The sequence below is a fragment of the Eschscholzia californica genome, unplaced genomic scaffold (assembly GCF_041429995.1).
Source record: "Eschscholzia californica isolate CP2 unplaced genomic scaffold, dmEscCali1.0.p SCAF_3, whole genome shotgun sequence".
Taxonomy (NCBI): domain Eukaryota; kingdom Viridiplantae; phylum Streptophyta; class Magnoliopsida; order Ranunculales; family Papaveraceae; genus Eschscholzia; species Eschscholzia californica.
In genome coordinates this window covers 47,085,778-47,106,597 of record NW_028238420.1, presented here as the reverse complement: position 1 = coordinate 47,106,597, position 20,820 = coordinate 47,085,778, and the positions used below count along the sequence as shown (strand labels likewise).

Below are 20,820 nucleotides of genomic sequence, written 5' to 3'. Positions count from 1 at the left end.
TCCAAGCCCTCCTACTCAAGAAATCACAATAGTTAGTTGTTTCGTTGTAAAAACATGCCCTTTCACAGTATCTCAAAAATAGTTAGTTGTCTGTTTGGTGCAAATCAACCAGAATGGTAGAAATCACTGGTTGCAAGTGTTTCGTGAGAAATTTTTTTTAAAGAGGAAACCTTCTGTTTTTACCACCAATCAATAGGACATTATAAGTGACTAAATGGATATAATATTTTATTAGGGAAGATTGAATATGAAGGTTAGGATTTGAGTTGAAGTGAGACAAACGACTATTATTTTAATAAACAAATGACAAACGACATGATTTATCCAGATCGTCGAAATAAAAAAGGGCTTCATTAGAAATGCGTAAGGACTTCTAGACAATATCTTAGTATTATATATGGAGATTTGTCCTAGTCAGCGTTTTCCCTTCTGTTTTATATGGAGTAATAGATTTGGGTTTAAGGTTCGTTTGATATGATCTGGACTGTTGGCATCCTCAACGGTCCAGATCATATTTTTATTTAGGGACCTAAAGCTAAACACTGTTGACTGGAGGATCTAAGTATAATATTTCTATAATTAGAGAGTATCACATGGTCTTTACTTTTTCTCTGCCACTTGGCATCCTCCCATTTGATTGCTTTTCCTTCTTCCCTCCAAACAACATTTCTCTCTCTTTACTTAAGGGTCTGTTTGATACGTGTGAAAATGGGGTAGGAAAATCGATTTTTGTAAGAAAATCGATTTTCCGCTGTTTGATAACCCCCAAGGGTGTGAAAGTGCAATTCAAATGAGAAAAAAGAGTGGGAAAAAAAGCCAAAATGTTTTTCCACAAAAAAGGTGTCAAAACAGTTTTCCCATCATCTTCACTTGTTACACTCTCTCTCCTCTCGCTTAAACTCTCACATATCGTTTTGAGCTTGCAAAGTTCAAAAACATAGGTGTAAAAACGAGTAGAAGAATCAAAACTGCTTTCTAATCCGAAATTTAGAATCACAATTTCTGATTATTCGATCTCAAACCTCAACAACATTAACTTTCTCTATCTAGTCTCTAAAATCCATAAAAAATATAAAAAATTATGATTCAATCTCAGAATATAACCCTTGCAAATCAAGTTTTATGATTTTGTTAAACATGTCCAATATTGGACGAACCCCTTGCTTAACCCTAAATACTCAAAACCTAAATCTATTTGTTCCTATTTTTTTGCAATGACAACTCAAAACCTAAATCTATCTGGTTTTGATGAAGGAACAATTGGAACTTGATGTTGGGACTTAGTATTGGGGAAGACAAGAAGCATGAAGATTGATATAGTTAGGAAGGTTTCCCTCATAAAACAACTAGCATCTGGTATCCCTCATTCCCGATCTGCTCACTCCCCCTCTCTAGGATATGTTCTCTCTCTCTCTCCCTCTCTCTACCAATTTGCTTTCTTTCTCCAACAGTTGGTAGCCCTAGTGGTTCCAAGGTGTTGACGTAAACTCCAGAAATCCCTGGAGGTTCCAGGTTCGAATCCTAGAGAAGGTGGAATTTTTGGTTATTTGAATTGGGATTATGTAAGTATAATAAAGTTGTTGGGCTTCAGGCCATTGTCTTTGTTGAGCTATAGGCCCGATGTTGTTAATGTTTGAGTGGGCAGTTATCGAGCTTATCACATCTATGATGTATCAAATGCCAAATATCACGACGTACGTATATCGTAGTCGTCTTCCAAAAAAATTTTTGCTCTCTTTCTCTAGGTTAATCTGGGCCTTGAGGGTTGATAAGAAGAGATTAAGGCAAAAAGTATAAGGCACCATCTTAAAGCCCAATTATTTGATCATTTCCTGAAGGCAACTCCATTTTCCTATGTTTATATCAAACACTTGAAACCTAATTTCATATGAAAAAAAGTTGATTTTATTTCCCATCAGAAATTCTTACTTAGACCTTTTAATGTATCAAACGGATCCTAAAAGTTAGATAATTTATAGGAATTCTGAGGTAGTTTCTAATTTTTCTTTTTGGTAGTTTCTATATCTTTTAGTAGTTATGTTTGATTAGGTTTAGAAAATTAGTATTAATATACTATTTAGAAATTGTTAATTAAGTTTAGGAAACCCCTCACACTATATAACGGGATTAGTTGTTGTTTGATTCATAAACTTTTATATGTTTTTGTGAGTTTTGACCTTCGTCAAACCTAAAACCCTTCTAACTTCTTTTAGCTTTTCTGATTTGTAAGTTTTCTCTGAAGCTCCATCAATGGCAATAGACGAGAAAGGCATGAACGAGGAAGGCATGAACGATGAAGGCATGAACGATGAAGGCATGAAGGATGAAGGCATGAAGGATGAAGGCATGATGAAACTGGAGTATCTCTCGTTAGTTTCGAAGGTATGTACTGAACTCGATTCTCATCTAGGGTTTGGAGACAAAGTTTTGGCTGAGTTTATTACTGAGATGGGTCGTAATTCTGGGAGTGTGGATGATTTCAATACCAAATTGAAAGAAAATGGTGCCGAAATGCCTGATTACTTTGTTCGTACGCTTTTTACTATTATTCATATAATTCTTCCTTTGAAATCAAATTCCGATCCAGAATCGGACGGAAATAAACCTGTGTTTCGATCTCTTGCCATTGCTGATAGTAAGCAGAGAGTAAAGGAATTGGAGAGGGAGATTGAGAGAGAGGCCATGGATCGCCGAAGAGAGGAAGAAGCTAAGCAGCAAAAAGAGAGAGGTACGGATAGGGATAGCGAGAGACATGTGGCTGAAAGGGTTGATAGAAGGAAAGGGTATATAGAGGATAACGAAGAGTACAGGAAGGGAGATAGAAATAGAAACAGAGACAGAAATATAGATAAAGATGGTGATATTAGAAGATATAAACATAGGGGTAAGTATGAGGATGAAACGGCTGATAGAAGAAAACAGTTTAGAGAGGATTACGAGGACGATAGAGATAGGGATGTGGATGAAAGACGTGAAAGGCGCAAAGGAGATGTCGAAGAAGGCGGTAGAAGTGATTCTAGAAGTAGGAGGAAAAGAGTCTCTCATGGTAGAGAAAGGAGGGACAATAATGATGACTACAGGGATGGTGGAGAAGGCAGGGAGGAACAGAGAGATCTTAGAGACAGGAAGATAGATATGCATCATTCAGATGAACCTGAACTCTACAAGGTTTATGCTGGTAGGGTTTCAAGAGTGATGGATACAGGATGCTTTGTGCAGCTGTGTGACTTCAAAGGTAAAGAAGGTTTAGTTCATGTGTCACGGATTGCAACTTGGAGGATTACAAATGCGAAGGACATAGTGAAAAGGGATCAAAATGTGTTTGTCAAGGTGATCTCTGTGTTGGGTCAGAAGATGAGTCTATCAATGAGGGATGTGGATCAGGACACTGGGAAAGATCTTCTTCCTCCGAGGTCGCAATCTGTGTCACATGAACTAAACCTTCAAACAAATCCTCAGAGCTCAACACATGGTTCTACTTGTAGATTGGGGCTTTCGGGGATTAGAATTGTGGAAGAGGATGAAATGGTTCCTTCACGCCGGCCGTTGAAGCGAATGAGCTCACCAGAAAAATGGGAAGCGAAGCAACTGATTGCATCAGGAGTCCTGGATGCTAAGGACTTCCCTATGTATGATGAAGACGGGGATGGAATGATTTATCAGGAAGAAGGTGCAGAAGAAGAACTCGAGGTTGAGTTGAATGAAGATGAACCTGCATTCTTGCAAGGTCAGACCCGGTATTCTGTAGATATGTCACCAGTTAAGATATTTAAGAACCCTGAAGGATCTTTAAGTCGGGCAGCAGCACTTCAATCTGCTCTAATTAAGGAGCGTAGAGAAGTGAGAGAGCAGCAGCAGAGAACAATGCTCGATTCGATTCCAAAGGATCTCAATCGTCCTTGGGAGGACCCAATGCCTGAGACTGGTGAGAGGCATCTCGCGCAGGAGCTTAGGGGAGTTGGATTATCAGCTTATGATATGCCTGAATGGAAGAAAGATGCTTATGGGAAAGCACTAACTTTTGGGCAAATGTCTAAACTCTCCATCCAGGAGCAAAGGCAGAGCCTCCCAATATACAAATTGAAGAAAGAATTAGTTCAGGCTGTGCGCGATAACCAGGTACTGGTTGTCATTGGAGAGACAGGTTCAGGGAAGACAACTCAAGTTACTCAGTATTTGGCTGAAGATGGTTACACAGCCCAAGGTAAAATTGGGTGCACTCAGCCTCGTAGGGTTGCTGCCATGTCAGTAGCAAAAAGGGTGGCTGAGGAATTTGGTTGCCGTTTGGGGGAAGAGGTTGGTTATGCTATTAGGTTTGAGGATTGCACTGGACCTGATACTGTAATTAAGTACATGACTGATGGTATGCTTCTTAGGGAGATTCTGATTGATGAAAAGCTTTCCCAGTACTCAGTGATCATGCTTGATGAGGCTCATGAGAGGACAATCCATACTGATGTGCTCTTTGGTTTACTCAAGCAGCTCATCAAACGGAGACCCGACCTTCGGTTGATTGTGACATCTGCCACATTAGATGCAGAGAAGTTCTCTGGGTATTTTTCCAATTGTAATATCTTTACCATTCCTGGGAGAACATTTCCGGTTGAGATCCTCTACACGAAACAACCCGAAAGTGATTATCTAGATGCTTCACTGATCACTGTTCTGCAGATTCACTTGACAGAACCAGAAGGTGATATCCTTCTCTTCTTAACTGGTCAAGAGGAAATTGATCATGCATGTCACTCCCTTTATGAGAGAATGAAAGGGCTGGGTAAAAATGTACCGGAGCTGATAATCTTACCCGTTTATAGTGCTCTTCCTAGTGAAATGCAATCAAGGATTTTTGATCCCGCTCCGCCGGGAAAGAGGAAGGTGGTTGTGGCTACCAATATTGCCGAGGCATCGTTGACTATCGATGGGATATGCTATGTCATCGACCCTGGATTTGCGAAGCAGAATGTATATAACCCAAAACAAGGGCTTGATTCACTCATTATCACTCCTATCTCACAAGCATCTGCCAAGCAACGAGCTGGGCGTGCCGGTCGTACAGGACCTGGGAAATGTTATCGCCTTTACACTGAAAGTGCTTATCGTAATGAGATGTTACCCACTTCCATTCCTGAAATCCAACGAATAAACCTCGGGATGACAACACTTACAATGAAGGCTATGGGTGTAAATGATCTCTTGTCTTTCGATTTTATGGACCCTCCCTCACCACAGGCTCTCATAACAGCCATGGAGCAACTGTACAGTCTGGGAGCTCTCGACGAGGAGGGGCTTCTGACAAAATTGGGTAGGAAAATGGCAGAATTTCCACTTGATCCTCCTCTGTCAAAGATGCTCCTAGCCAGTGTCGACCTTGGGTGCAGTGACGAGATACTAACAATTATAGCGATGATTCAGACTGGGAACATTTTTTACAGGCCCCGTGAGAAACAAGCACAAGCTGATCAGAAAAGAGCAAAATTTTTCCAGCCAGAGGGAGATCATCTTACATTGCTAGCTGTTTATGAGGCGTGGAAAGCGAAAAACTTTTCTGGGCCATGGTGTTTTGAGAATTTTGTCCAATCGAGATCTTTGAGGAGAGCACAAGATGCCAGGAAACAACTTCTTACAATTATGGACAGGTATATCTACTACTCTAGCTATGGTTGGTGTTACTGTTATTACTTGATTATTTACTTTTCCCATGATATTATTATTTTGCAAGTCTAATTTTTCGGCTAGAGATCTCTATTGTTATAGTGTTAAATATGTACCATATTACTTTCTCCTTGTGACTAAATGCCTAATTGGAACCCGAATAATCTGAACTTTAGTTCTACCCGTACACCAAATTGGTAGAAGAGAGTTTACTTCTTCAATATTGATATTGATATCAATTCTGCCTTGTTTATTTGGTCATTGTTACTTTGTGCATCACAAATCCTTCTTCAGGATACTTTTCTGTTATGACATTGGATTAGTTTGACTAAATATTTACTGGGGGATATCATTATCTGATTCTTTGTTGTTCTTCAGGCAAACCAATACAGATCAATAAAACAGAATCTGACAAATATTGTCTTTTCAGGTACAAATTAGACGTTGTTTGCGCCGGGAAAAATTTCATGAAAATTAGAAAAGCAATTGCGGCAGGATTCTTTTTCCACGCAGCGAGAAAGGACCCACAGGAAGGATACAGAACGTTAGTAGAGAACCAGCCTGTTTATATTCATCCGAGCAGTGCTCTTTTTCAACGTCAACCAGACTGGGTAATTTATCACGAGCTTGTTATGACTACGAAAGAGTATATGCGGGAAGTCACTGTTATCGACCCAAAATGGCTGGTCGATTTGGCACCTAGATTCTTTAAAGCTGCAGATCCTACAAAACTTAGCAAACGGAAAAGACAGGAACGAATCGAGCCATTATACGACAGATATCATGAGCCAAACTCATGGCGTCTGAGTAAGCGACGGGCTTAGTTTTGTTTGTTTAACCTTTTGTATTTAATCTCTAAGTTATTCTATTATTTTTTTTAAATAGGTCAGCTTGTTTTTAAGGAGGACTATATTGTAAATGAGGAAGGGTTTCTAAATAATATACATGATTAAAAAAGGGGTTCGTCTTTTATTATATAGATGGTCTACCAATTTTGCTTGTTTAACCTGTCCCAATATTACAAAAGTTAGGGTTTTGTTTTAGTTCAACCTCTATCCAGCTTTGCTTTTCTATTTTAGTTTTGATCATAAATAAATCGTGAGCTTATTTCTGTTTAATTTTAGAGGGAATGGATGAAAGGCCCAAAGTTAAGCCCAAAATAAGGGCCCGATCCAAAGTTGGGAAAAAATGTAAAAGAGGTCCTCTGTGTCAGATCTGAATTTGGAGAAACCAAATACCCTTACTTTATTAACAAATTACAATTCGTGCCACTCAAAAATTACGATTCGTGCCACTCAATATTTACGATAGTTGCCACTCAAATTGCCCGGGAAACGCGAAAAAATCTGAAAAATTCGGCCCGATGTGACCGTTGCAGGTGGAGGCGTCCCATCTCCATCACTCTCTCTCTCCCACGCCTTTACGCAAGCAAAACGTTCACTCTTCTTCTATTAACTTCTCCATCACTCAGAAACCGTTCCCTCTCTCAAAATCCCTCTTCTTCTATTAACTTCTCCACCACCAGCCATTAAAGAACTATAAGCCACAAAATCCCTCTAAAATCAAACCTCTTTCACCTGATTTCAGTTCATAAACAGAAGCCAAGAAGGAACGGTTTTCTCTCTCTCGTCTCAGCCCTCTTTCACCCGATTTTAGTTCAGCCCTCTTTCACCTGATTTCATTTCAAAGGTAGGTTTTCTCTCTCTCTCTCTCTCTCTCTCTGTCTCTCTCTCTCTATATCATGAACATACGTTATTGTTATTTTCTCTGGTAATTTTTCATTCAAAAAAGCCCTAATGTTCTCTCTCTCTGTCTATCTCTATATCATGAACAACTAAGAGATTTCGTTACTGTGTGATATTACTTTGTTTTGGACAGATGGTAAAGCCTACTTCATCAAAACAATCAAATAAGAAAGTATCCATTGATGAACCTCGGTCTAGCAGATCGAAGACAGTTATTGAAGAACAAGTAAGTAGAAGAATGAGCCCTAGAAAAAAGGTATGTAACTGAAAACTTTAACAATTTTCTGTTTCATAAACTTATTCCGAGTACATAATAATGTTTCCTGTAGATTGATCTGTTTCATAAAGTTGTGTACTGGTACAACCAAATAGTTCCAGTAAACCAGTTGATTTCTTGTACACTGGATAGTTTCAAAAAAATTCAACTCTTTCTTACGTAACTATCTAAGAAACAGATAAATTTTTCAAAAAATTCAACTCTTTCTTATGTGAGTGGTTTGTAGTTTTCTTTTTTATAAAGTTGTATATTTTACATAGAGGAATTCGCAAAAATTTTTACTACGTACTAGTACAACAAAATAGTTGCAGTAAACTAGTTGATTTCTGGTAGAACAAAAAGTTGCAGTAAACCAGTTGATTTCCTGTACACTGAATGGTTACCATAGTTAAGTTTTATTTATGAAACACACAGATGATTGCCCGAAATTCAATTCTTTCTAATGACAATGGTTTGTAATTTTTTCAGGTCTCACAAGATGATACCTTAACAGTGGTGCCACAAACAAAAGGAAAGAGAAAAATGGCAAATGTAAAACCTGAAGGAAGGCCAAAAAAGAAGACACAACAAGCTGTACCTGAAGGTGACTCTGCAAGGGCCTGGGTTGGCTCTCCAAGTGAGCCAAAAAATAGACCCGAAAATTTGGCAACCAAGTTGTCCAAGGTGTACAAGATTTCTCTTAAAAACACATGGACCCAGTTGAAAGTAACATATCCAAAATTGACAAGCAGGGAGAAGGAGTTGCTTGCAGAGTCTCCCTTCAACAACTTGGTGAACGCGTTTCTAAATGACAGGATTGGCCTAGACAGCACAAGCAGACCAAACAAGGCGATATTTGAACTCCTCTGCTTGTATTCCTCTTCCACAGAAACCTTCAACCTAGCTGGGAAAATGTTAAAGCTGAAGCCTCAGGATGTTTCTTTGATTCTGGGCATGCCATTGAGAGGGGAGGTGACAGAGCTTTTCTCGTCCACCAAAACACTAAAGAAACCACAACAAGATTTTTGTGTAAAGTACTTTGGAGAGGTGCCTCCAAAAGTAACATGCATTATGATGGCTAATGCACTGAGGATGGCGGTTGATGAAGAGGATGAGCTGGATGCCATCAGGTTGATAATCATGTTCATTGCTGCCAATGTTTTGTTTCCTTCAACAACCGGGTACTCGATTCCACCACATATTCTGCTGTACCTGGAATCGATGGAAACAATTCAGAGTTATAATTGGCCAGTGGTGGTGCACCAATTCATGATAAACTACATGAATAAGCACCCGAACGACCCGATTAAAGCTTCAGGCTGCCTACTACTCCTGCCTGTGAGTATGTTTAAGTTTATTTCAATTATATATTAGAATTGAAGTGCCTTATTGAATTTACAAATGTGTTTGTCTTATTTAAAGGTATGGTTCTGTGAGCATACTCTATGCTATGAAAGAGAGGAGAGGTATAAAGATGAAATCCCAAGGATTGTAAGGTGGTCTCTTGTGAAAATAACAGATACGTTTGACGAGAAACTAGCCAGCCTGACATCTGAACAGATATAAAATAACATTTACATACCACTAAACTTGTGGGTTGAATGTAAACTAACTTATGTACTGGAAACTGTTTGGTTTACTGGAAACTGTTTGGTTTACTGGAAATTTATTGGTTTACTGCTATGGTTATTACTGAAATGTTTTTCATTTTCTTTCAGGTAACTGAAGATTTTGTTTTCCCCCTCAACGAAGAAGAAACCAAGTTGGTGCAAACAATAGAGACCAAGTCCAACGTAAGTGACTTGATTATTGAGATTGACCAACTTAAGCTAAGAAATGACCAGCTGGAGAAAGAGAATGAAAAGCTTAGGAAAGAAAATGAAGAACTTCAGGCAGAACTGGCAGAAGCTATTGAAGAGAGGCACGATGCATTCAAAGGTTATTCAGATCTACTGGCAGAGGGAATGATTCCAGTAGCCACTTATGTTCGATCAGCGGATGGCATTTTAGTGCCTGTAATGGAAATGAATACAGAGAATGCTCCAGAACAACAACAGGAGGCTCAGGAGAAAGAGGGTAAAGAGAGAAAAGAAGTAAAGGAAGTAAAGGAAAAGGGAAAAGAGGAGAAAGTAAAAGAAGATAAGGGAAAAGGTTTAGAAGTTGCAGGAAAAGGTAAGGAAGAAGGTAAAGAAGTTGCAGGAAAAGGTAAGGAGAAAGCAAAAGGTAAAGAAGTTGAAGGAAAGGAAGATAAGGGAAAAGGTAAAGAAGTTGCAGGAAAGGAAGTAAAGAAAATTGCAGGAAAGGAAGATAATAAAAAAGGTAAAGTGAGTAAGGAGGAAGATTCCGAAAGTGGAGAAGATGATACGGATGATGAAGAAGGTGAGGAAGAAGAAGCTGAAGAAGATGATGGTGAAGAAGATGATGGTGAAGAAGATGATGATGAGAACAGTGAGGAAGATGATTCAGAAGGCAGTAAAGAAGAAAAAGAAGATGAAGCGAGTGAGGAAGAACAGGATGAAGATAAGAAGACAAAGGATGAAAAAAAGGAAAAAAGCAAGGGTGCAAGCAAAGCTGCGAAAAAAGGCAAACTCTAATTTCAGATTAAGAATTTATTTTGGTTTAATCTAATATTGTTCTCTACATTTCGTATTCAGTTAGTTGCAAGTGTTTTTATTCTTATTCCAAAAATAGTAAACATCTGGCTGGTTTTAAGTATTGAAATTCTAATTACGCTCATTAGATCCTCTATAGGAAACTTTTTGATTCACAGTAAATTATTATATGTCTCGGAAATGACTTAGTGTTGTTTTCACTGAACTTATATCAGAGAATAGCGAGGAAAGCGATGAAAGCAAGGAAAGAGATGCTGAGAGTAAACAAGGCAAACAATTATCTTAACCCACAATTTTGTACGTAACTTTACTAAATGGTCCTCAAAATCAAGTTTAAAATTCTTCTTTTATATCCATTTACAACAGAAATAAGTAATGAGGATTCTGATGAAGAGGAGATCCAAATTAATTTGTCAAGTGAGGAGGGGGGCTGGGTTGAAGATACAATGGAAAAGGAGTTTCCAAAAGAAAGAGGTAACGTTCTGATATTAAGTTGTCCCCACCATTAAGTTTTGTTCGGAATTTAGAAATTTAATACTCCACATGTAATTTATTTACAGATTATAATGTAAAGAGGATGGTGGATCCGAACAATGATTATCCTAGTTTTGATCTCAACATGGAACTCCAGACTCAACTAATTGAGTGGACTCCACCAAAAAAGTCTCCCGTGCAGATTGAAGAAGATGAAGAGTGTACACCCAAGGCTCAAAATTTCGAATATATCGCTGAAATGGGAAGACAATCAGTGGAAGAAGTGTCCGCAAACATAAGACAATATCAATCACCCCATGTAAGCCCTCCCAAAAGAGTAGCATCCAAAAAAGGGAAAGGGTCTTCGCTAGTACCAACATCACTTGTGAAGAGGATTAAGAATAATCCAAGGGTGAGGAGGAGAACGGAAAAAGGGACAAGTGAAGTGCAGGTTATTGATTTGGAGATGATTAAACTGAAGAAAGAACCCCGTGTGAAATTGAGTAACTGGAGAATAGGGGGGATATGGCCATATGTGAAAGAGAATGAAAAACCATTGATGGAAGAGTTCATGAAAAGTGGATGGACAAGGTATTATCTATTCCTTCATAATTTTTTTGGTTCATAATTTTTTTTTCAGACAGAAAATTAGTGTGTGTCTGGAACACAGGAAGGTTCCGGGTAAACTGGTTTGTGGTTAGTAAACTAGCCAGTTTCTAGTTAATTATTCTGAGTGACTGATGAATTGTATTTTGTCTTGTACAACCTCGATGTCTGGAACAAGGAACAGCATCACTGCCTAACAACAAAAGATTTAGACGAGCTGATGATGAATAGAGGCTGTGACTCTCAAATAATTGATTGGTTTGCAGACAGCTTAATGTTGGCAGATTCGAACATCGACCGTGAAGTGCTATTCCTATCATCGTTGCTATTTGTAAGTTTCTTAGCCATTACTATAATAAATTTAAAGAGGATTTTGTGAATTCAATAGTAAACTAAAAATGACACAATGCAGACAATGATAAGGCAGAAGCGCAGTGAAAGAACAATCAAAGCTAATTAGATGATCGGATTAAGCAGCACTTCATCAAAGATCATACAGCAATGTTGTGTGTTCCACTTAATTCAGCATCCACTGATGACTCTTTGGAGGGCCATCACTGGACTTTGTTGGTGTATGATTTTGAGGAGAACGAATGGACGCACTTCAACTCCTTACTTCGTGACGTCGACCTGGGAAACAGATGTAACTACAATGCAAAAGAATTAGCAGAAATCCTGGCAGCAAAGATGATAAAGATGAAGTGCGGAAGGAAAAAAATTGCCTCAAAAATCCCATTCATTAAAGATGTTGAATGCCCCCAACAAGGGGACAGGTGAGCCCAGATTTTGGACCATTACAGTACTATGTTATTCCGTACATGAAACTAACTGTGTGTTCCTCAAATTTTAAAAACAAACAGTCATGATTGCGGTCTCTACGTAATGATAAAGATGGAAGATATATTTCTCGAAAGCATCAAGCATAATTACCCGCCAAAGTGCTCGCAAAAGGAACAATATGAAGACAGAGCAAGGAGAAAGAGGGCAGAAGTAACCTACCAAATTTTGGAGGAGTCAAAGGACGGATGGAGGAGGAGTATTGCAGAAGAAAACTAAAAATTTAAATATCTAAAAGTTTATGTGTTGTTTTGTTAAGTTTACTTAGGAATGGATTATATGGTGTTTGAAATATTAATGGTTTGTCACTTAAGACATTGGCATATTTGGATCATTGTTTTGTTAAGTTCATTAATCGAAGTTCAAAAGTGTCTAACTACAACATATTCTCGGAAACAATTCAATGTCCAATACACTACTAAATTTACTTTAAACATAAATTGGAAACTCAAAACATAGAGACAGTAAATTTACAAGCTTCACTTTAGTACACAAATAATGTTCAATGTCCAACACATTACCAGATTCACTGGCATAGGTTGTAGATGGAAACATAGAGACAGTACATTTACAAAATTTCAGGAAACAGTTCAATGTCCAACACATTTATAAATTTACTGGAAACAAGATAGAATCCTAAAAAACATAGGTTGGTGGAACTAAATAACTAACTTATATGACACATTATTTACACAAGAAAGGGAGAGCAAAATGTTAACAAAAACATAGGCATAGATTGGAAACTCAAAACATAGAGACAGTACATTTACAAGTTTCACTTTAGTACATTTACCAGATTCACTAGAAACAATGAAGGAAACCTAGAGACAGTACATTTACAAAATTCCAGGAAACAGTTCAATGTCCAACACATTACTAAATTTACTAACTTATGTGGAACATAAGTTACACAAAAAAAGAACATCAGAATGTTAACAAAAAACACAGACTCTCTTCATAATCTGAAAAACTTCAACACTGTAGAAGCTATTCAAAATTGTAGAATGCCCGGTGCACACTCTTCCCCAGCTTAAATGAAGAACATTTACAACCACTAAATAGGTTGGTTGCACGAAGCACTGTTGTGATAACAAAGTTGTTTACATCGACCACATACCCTCTGTCTTTTCCGAAAGTTCCCGGCACTTTCAATCCTAACAGTTCGCGGTCTCCCGGGACGCTTCTTGGTTAAGGGAGGAAGTATCATGTTGGCTTTATCGAAAGACTTTGGTGCATCAAAAGTAGGGACAGGGTTGATTGAAAGACTGTAGGTCTTACAATAAGCGTCCGTTGTGACAGCAGGATCAAAAACTTTGAGGAATCACCTCCATGCACTTTAATACACAAGATAGCATGTTCACATGGAAAACCTTGAACTTGCCACTTACGACATGAGCAAGTCAGATTAGCAAGATCAACGGAGTGGCTGGGGTTCGACATAATTTCATATTTGAATTCAGAAGACTGAAGACATTTCCAACTGCAGGCAACATTAAATCTGGACTTCATTGTCTCATTGACTTTTGGGCATAGGAATGAGTTCCAGGAGGCCGATTCAATCCTTCGATCGTTCATCATGTTCATTATTTTTACCCGCAACATATCGAGCATGACCGAAATGGGAAGAACTCTCTCGTCCTTTACCCAAGAATTGAAACACTCCGATAGAGAAGAACAAATCAAACCATACCTATTACCTGGAAAATATACATCGGCCCAGTTTTTAGGATTGACAGAGTACAAAAATGACTGCACTCCATTGCCGCCCATGACAACAAGTTCAGTAGTGTACTTTTGAAAGTCTGGAACAGTTAGCGCCCGAGCAGCTTTAAATATTAGTGACTGGAAGTAGTCAGACTTCTTGGCACCATTTTTGACACGTGAATTCATATTGTTGCGTAAATGCCAAACACAATATGAATGGTGGGCCTCTGGGAATATGTTGGAAACTGCATTTATAATACCATGGTGCCGACCAGACATAAACGTCAACTCTGGACTATTAGCGACAACTCGTCCCAAATTGCAGAAAAACCATGTCCAGTTTGGATCGTTCTCTACATCAACAACAGCGTAGGCAATAACAAACAATCCTGCAATGAATCAGTAATGAGTCAGCGTAGGCAACAAACATTTATTTTATTTTCTTACCAGAAAGTTTTCAAAAACTGGGTAGTGGTCAGAAAATCAGGTAGTTTTCCGAAAACTATACTAGGTCGTACGTACCATCGTTTCCATTCTTTGCTACCGCTGCAAGTATGCATCCATTGTATTTGGTTTTGGCAAAGGTACCATCAACAAATATTAACGGTCGGTAGTGCTTGTAGCCTTCGATACTCGCTCCAAGAGCAATAAAAATTCTAACAAAACGACGAGAAACTGGATCGACTTGAAGATCAATATGACTATTTGGGTTAGATCGAGATAGTGCATCCACATACCACTGGAGCTTCGCATATGAATCCTCTTCTTCACCATATGTTAAAGAAATAGCAGCATTCCGAGCTTTATATGAATAGTAGTAGCTAAGAGCTATACCATAATCCTTTTTAAATGATGTTATAATGTCTTTCGTACTCTTTGTAGGATTCTCTCGGATGTCATCAGCTATTAACTGGCTGACAACTTCTGTAGACAGCCTAGGCTTACGAGTAGACAATACAAAATCATCACACGTATGGACAGGGTTGAAAGTTTTAAGAACAAACATGGAACGGGACTTTAGAGGAGCAACAACATGAATGGTCCAACCACAGCTGGGGGTTTTGCATATAAAAGTTATCCGGGATAGATCATTCTTAAGGAATTTATAATTGTATCCATGTTTTATGGAATATCGACTAAGAGCTTGTCGAAACGCAGGAGCACCTCCGGGAAATTCCTGCCCAATGGATGTAAAAACTTCTGGCCAACTATCTGATCGTAGAGGTTCACTCCTAACGAGCGCAGTAGATGCCTCAGCATGAGTTGTTGAAGAGGGAGATATAAAATCTTGTGGGAAACTGCATGAAACATAACAATTGTCAATAGCCAGAAAATCTAGTTCACATAAAATCTTTCTGGTTTCCAGAAACCTGTTAGTGCACCGGAAACCAATGAGTTTATTGTAAACAAGACTACGAACATATATGAATAGGGTAATTCTTATTTTACAGGAAATTGAGTTTATTGTAAAAAACCATTAGGTGTCCAGTGAAAAGTGGATAAGTTCTAATCTAATGGGAAATAATATGAATAGAAACTATCAAGTTTACTAGAAACCAGGTAGTTTACTTGAAACAGACTAGTTTTACGGGAAACATCGACTTTACTAAAACAAACACAACTTACGCAGGTATATGGTTAGAGAACTATGTAGTTGACAGAAAATCATCTTGTTTACTAGAAACCAGTTGGTTTACTGAAAATCAAAGAGTTAACTTTAAATAAGACAATTTACGCACTTATCTAAATAGGGTAATTACTACTTTATAAGAAACCAGATTGTGCAATGGAAATCAATGAGTAAACTATGAATTATTATGAAATATGAGGAGTATTAAAGTAGACTACCGCTGTCGTTCCTGTTGAGCATATCTAGTGTGTGCTACAGCTACAGGAGGAGGGGTAGAACAAAAAAAGTCGCGCTCCACCCTGAGCAGTTCAAGTAAACATTCATTCAAGTAATCGATGTAAAAGCAAAAGAGAAGTATTAAAGAAAGTAACATAAACATCCATTCACCAGAGAGGACCGGTTGATCCAACGTTCAAAAGCATTTGACTGAAAGGAAAACAGAAAAGAAAATGAGAATACGAATCTTGTTATCAACAAGGATTCAGTTTTTACATAACAATATCAATTTACTTCCATACGTGAATGAACCTGTGTTTGACAGGTTGGTTATTTCTTCAAGGCCATCCATTATGTAACGCCAACAAATAAACCTGGAATATAAGAAAGTTTGAAAAAAAATCAGAAACATTCAGGGTGAAACCTTGAAGGTAATGGTTTAGGAGAGCATTAAAGTTTAGTTAAGAAAGTCAAAAATATTCAGGTGAAATATTTAGGATAACATTGAAGACAAAGAAGATAATGGTCTCATGGTTTCGGGTTTCTTATTTAGGATAGCATTGAAGACAAAAATCAGAAGCATTGAAGTCAAAGGAATAACGAATAAGAAAGTTTCACCTGAAAGAAGAAAACAAAGTCAGAGGAAGAGCAGAGGTTGGGAAGATAATGACCAAAATCTCGGTATAAATAAGCTTCTCAGACTCAATCTTTCTAACTTATGGGCGGGCTTTCAAATTTTAGCTGAAATTTTGGCTGAAAATTTGAACTTTGAATGAAATAGAGAGAGATGAAACTGTTTTGAGAGAATTTAGAGAGAGAAATAAGCAAAAAATAAGGAGATTTGGAGATATTTAGGTGTGATTGCCAGAGTTTAGAGAGATTTTTGGAACAATTAACGTCAAATCTCCATCCCTCATTAAATGGTATTAATTGCTCCCTCTCCATCAGCTGACAAAGGCGTCAGGAAGTAAGAGGAAGGGTAATAGAGGGATTTTTAAAAATCTGTCACAAAAAAGTGTGAGCTGTCACAGAAAAGTGTGAGCTGTCTTCCCTCTTTGGACTGGAAATGCATATTTGGCTGAGAAGGGACAAAAGGCCAATTTCCCCCCAAAATTTTGAACCAAACGCTCATTTTTTGTTAATTTTATGACATAATCACATGGGGACATGATAATTTTATATGTTTTTCATGTATACGACATCCTAAACAATTATTTGGTTACCATTTCATCACGACACGGGTAATTTCAAAGGTTTTGCCACCAATAACCCTAGCCTGGTGATTTCTCACCTCCTCTTTGCAGACGATTGCATCATATTTGGCAGAAACTCTCTAGATAACATCTACATCCTCAAAACCATCCTTAACATCTTTTATGAAGCCTCGGGTCAGATGATCAACTACAATAAGTCTAATATTTTCTATTCAAAGAACTCTCATCCGAAATTCAAGCGGCTAATCGTGCGCACACTTAAAGTCAAATATGTGTCCACTTCAGAAAAGTACCTTGGCGCCCAGCTTTTCATAGGGGCACAGAAGAAGAAGGTTTTCAATGAGATCATCCATCAGATCAAAACCAAACTGGAAAAATGGAACCGCTCTTTCCTTTCTCAAGCAGGGGCCACTGTTGTCATTTCGGCAATAGCTGCGATCGTACCCCGATACCAAATGCAATGCTTTGCCATCCCTAAAGGCACAAGCAGAAGCATTTCGACTGTCCAAAAGTCGTTTTGGTGGGGTAGGTCCAGAGGCATATGCACCAAATCTTGGTCAACAATTTGCCTCCCTAAAAACATGGGTGGTCTAGGTATTCACCGTCCTGAACTAGACAACATAGCTATGCTAGGCAAATTAGCCTGGAGACTCAAATCAGAACCTAATGCAATATGGATGCAATTGTTAAAAGCCAAGTATTTCCCACACATGGAGACCCCTGGTCCAGCCAAGTCCCACCACTCTTGGAACTGGAAAATCATTAGTAAACACCTCAATCACATCGAGGATCCAACGACTTGGGAAGTTCACAACGGAGAAAAGATTAATATCTGGGAAGATAATTGGATCCCCTCTCTTCATAATCCCCCCAACAATAATCATAATTCCAATCTCACCACTGTTTCTCAGCTCATCTCGAATAATAATTAGAACGACGATACTCTAAACTGCAACTTCGATACCACGACGAAAAACCTCATCAAAGCTATTCCCATTAATGAGGAAGGTGAAGACCAAAGGAAATGAACTCTCACTGAATCAGGTAAGTTCACAGTTAAATCTATGTTTGAACACTTATGTATTGGCATGAATACCCCCTGCCCCAATCCAATAACTGGAATTTTATATGGTCTATCCTTACTGTGCCTATGCCTAAAATTCAAATATTCATCTAGAAAATATGCTCTAAAGCTCTCCCGGTGAGAGAAAGAATTGGTAAATATATTGACAATAATCTGAACTGTCCTAACTGCAAAGAAATTGAATCTATAGAACACCCGCTGCTCCACTGCCCTCTTGCAAGAAGCGTGTGGTTCTACTATAATATCATATCCGGCAATATCACTTCAGTGGCGGATTGGATTTTCTCTTGGGAAAATACTTCTCAATATAGTAAAACTGCTAATAATATTCATTATGCCACTATTTTATGGATTATATGGAAAACTAGATGTGATCACTGCTTCCAACATGAAATTAATTCCCTTACGACGGTGATAAATATGATTCAAAACTTCCCAAAAAACCAGTCCCATCAGACAAATAAAAATCTAATCCAGCAAGACAAATGGCAACCCCCAGAACCTTCTTTCATGAAAATTGATGTAAATGCATCCTTTATAAATGTCGAATCTATTACAGGAATCAGTTTAATAATACATGATACGAATTCTAAATTCATAGAAGCGGATACATCTATAACAAGGAGCAGAAACAACGAGAAAAGTGAAGCCATAACTATCCTTAATGGACTGCTGTGGGCAGAAGCAAATAACTATAACAACATCATCATAGAAAGTGACAACATCAACATCATAAAAAATCATAAAGAACGGCAGACACGGAGTACAATGGCAATCCAGAATGCACGTACAAAAAATTCACGAAGTCAAGAATAGGCTGGAAAAGGTGCAATTCAAACACACGATCAGGAAATTCAACTCCCCTGCGGACAAGTTATCGAAATGGACTAGGAAAAAGAACAGAACGAAGACTTGACATAATGTACCTTACTTTCTAGTTAATATGTATGTAAGACTGTTTCAACAAAAAAATAATCAAAATAAGTTCAGTGTTTAATTTGAATTATGTAACTGACACTTATTGATGTAGAGGAATTGGCCGAGAAATACATGGATGAAATAGAAGCGGCTAAATTCAAAGGTGACAGACTAAAACGGCCAAAACCGAAGCTACGTGTGTCGGAATTGGACGAAATTTTGAGGGATGGTGCGAAATAGCGTTCCGGTCATTCGTTGTCGCTTTGCCACAACGGACCCACTTTGAGGGGCAAATTCCATCGTTTAGGGCCTCAAAACAAACTTTTACTAGTTTTTTTCTATTTTTGGAATTGTTATCAGTTTAGGATTACTACTATTCTAGTATTTTATTTTATTAGGAATTGCTATTGGAGTTTGACCAAGATTAGAAAACCCTAGGTCTATATAAAGAGGGCTTAGAAGTTGTTTCAGTGATTCATTCAATCAATAAAATTCAGTATTTTAGTACTCTTGTTCAAGGAATGAAACTTCGGTTTCGGTGGAAATTTCGGTCGGCCCAAAAGTGGAAACGTTTCGTGGAAACGTTTCGGTCAGTGTGGAAGTTTTACAAATCTATGAAAACGATAAAAATATCATGCAATTGTATATAGCAAAACTCTTTAATCATCAATAAGCATAAAATAGATGCAATCTTGTGACATTGCCAGCCAATGTCACTGGTTCTGCATTTACGTGATAGAAATTAAAATAAATATTAGAATAACACTATTGAAGACGGATTTGTAACGACATTTGTTAATTTGAGGGTGAGATTGTTATGAAGACATAATCTAAGGGGCTAAAATAGATATGTGACAAAATATGTTAATTGGAGGATTAATCTGCACTAAAATAGATAGGTTTGGGGGCTAAATTGAAATACTTATGAAAAATAATACCCACAAAATAACATCTGTTATTTTGAGGGTTTACCTGAAAATATGGTCATCCCTTGAAATTAAGAGAATTTCTAAAGGCAAGTTGTATTGGCGCCCCATTTATTCTTGGTCTCCTTCTAAAAGAAAATCGTGAGGGGCGCCAATAATACTTTACAAAGTCGCCTTTATAATTACCCACAAATAAACCCTAAAACAAACCCTAATATCAAATCTCCAAACCAGTGCCGTCGAAGATCAAACGACTCCTCATCTCTCTCGAGCTTTTCTTTCAAACTAAAACCCTAAAACTTTGATAATCTTCTCTATTACAAGAAATATGTGAAGAAGTGAAGAGATTTTATAAAGAAGTATGAAGAGATGGTGAAGAAATATTGAGTAATTAACCAAAAAATGAAGAAGAGAGAGATAAGGTATGATCTTTTGATCTGATTTTCAGTTCTAACAAGTTTGGATTCTAATAGGTATGATATATTGACCTGATCTTTCGAAAATTAGCATTCTTTTCGAGATTTCCTGACACGAAACTTCTGTAAGTGAAGTTTCGTTGCGGTAACTTGAAAAACCGAAATATTTCGGTCATTTCGACCGAAATATTTCGATTTTTCATTCCTTGCTCTTGTTATCAATTTCGGTTCTATAGTCTTTAGACGAAGATCTAAGACTCTTTTATTAATTTTCCGCTGCGTCACTTATTGAGAATTTGTCCTATGTAAAGCACATAAATTAAAACGAACATATTTGTCCTACAAAAGATAGACAAAAGTCAAAATCAAAATAAATGTGAGAATTATAGATAATTCATTGTACCTAAATATCGCATTTTCTTGAAAAGGAAGTAAAGTTTAGGGCTATTGGCTAATGATGCAATGAAGTTCTAAATTTAACCATCAATAACTATAGAAAAAGATAGCAAAATTAGTTCTCTATTTGTCAC

General features: G+C 37.8%; 2 protein-coding genes across 2 annotated transcripts; one reads left to right on the top strand and one right to left on the bottom strand.

Annotated features, from left to right (window-relative positions):
• Nucleotides 1-1,781: 1,781 nt before the first annotated feature.
• LOC147550975 (putative pre-mRNA-splicing factor ATP-dependent RNA helicase DEAH5) lies at nt 1,782-6,762 on the top strand. Its single transcript, XM_086672551.1, has 3 exons — nt 1,782-1,989; nt 2,231-5,636; nt 6,083-6,762. Exons 2-3 carry the CDS (start codon nt 2,251-2,253, stop codon nt 6,474-6,476), a joined length of 3,780 nt encoding a protein of 1,259 aa, XP_086528677.1. The 5' UTR covers nt 1,782-1,989; nt 2,231-2,250; the 3' UTR covers nt 6,477-6,762.
• Nucleotides 6,763-13,737: 6,975 nt separating this feature from the next.
• On the bottom strand, nt 13,738-16,148 carry LOC147550974 (uncharacterized). Its single transcript, XM_086668511.1, has 6 exons — nt 16,035-16,148; nt 15,904-15,942; nt 15,735-15,815; nt 14,409-15,184; nt 13,880-14,275; nt 13,738-13,820 (listed from the first exon to the last, which is right to left on the bottom strand). Exons 1-6 carry the CDS (start codon nt 16,142-16,144, stop codon nt 13,738-13,740), a joined length of 1,485 nt encoding a protein of 494 aa, XP_086524637.1. The 5' UTR covers nt 16,145-16,148.
• Between the last annotated feature and the right edge of the window lie 4,672 nt (nt 16,149-20,820).

Coding starts and splice junctions, on each gene's coding strand:
- LOC147550975 (XM_086672551.1), top strand. CDS start 2,251: ATGGCAATAGACGAGAAAGGCATGAACGAGGAAGGCATGAACGATGAA. Junction 5,637..6,082: donor CTTCTTACAATTATGGACAG/GTATATCTACTA, acceptor TTGTCTTTTCAG/GTACAAATTAGACGTTGTTT.
- LOC147550974 (XM_086668511.1), bottom strand. CDS start 16,144: ATGTTTCTGATTTTTTTTCAAACTTTCTTATATTCCAGGTTTATTTGT. Junction 14,276..14,408: donor AGCAAAGAATGGAAACGATG/GTACGTACGACC, acceptor GATTCATTGCAG/GATTGTTTGTTATTGCCTAC. Junction 13,821..13,879: donor GGCCGATGTATATTTTCCAG/GTAATAGGTATG, acceptor TCTTGGGTAAAG/GACGAGAGAGTTCTTCCCAT.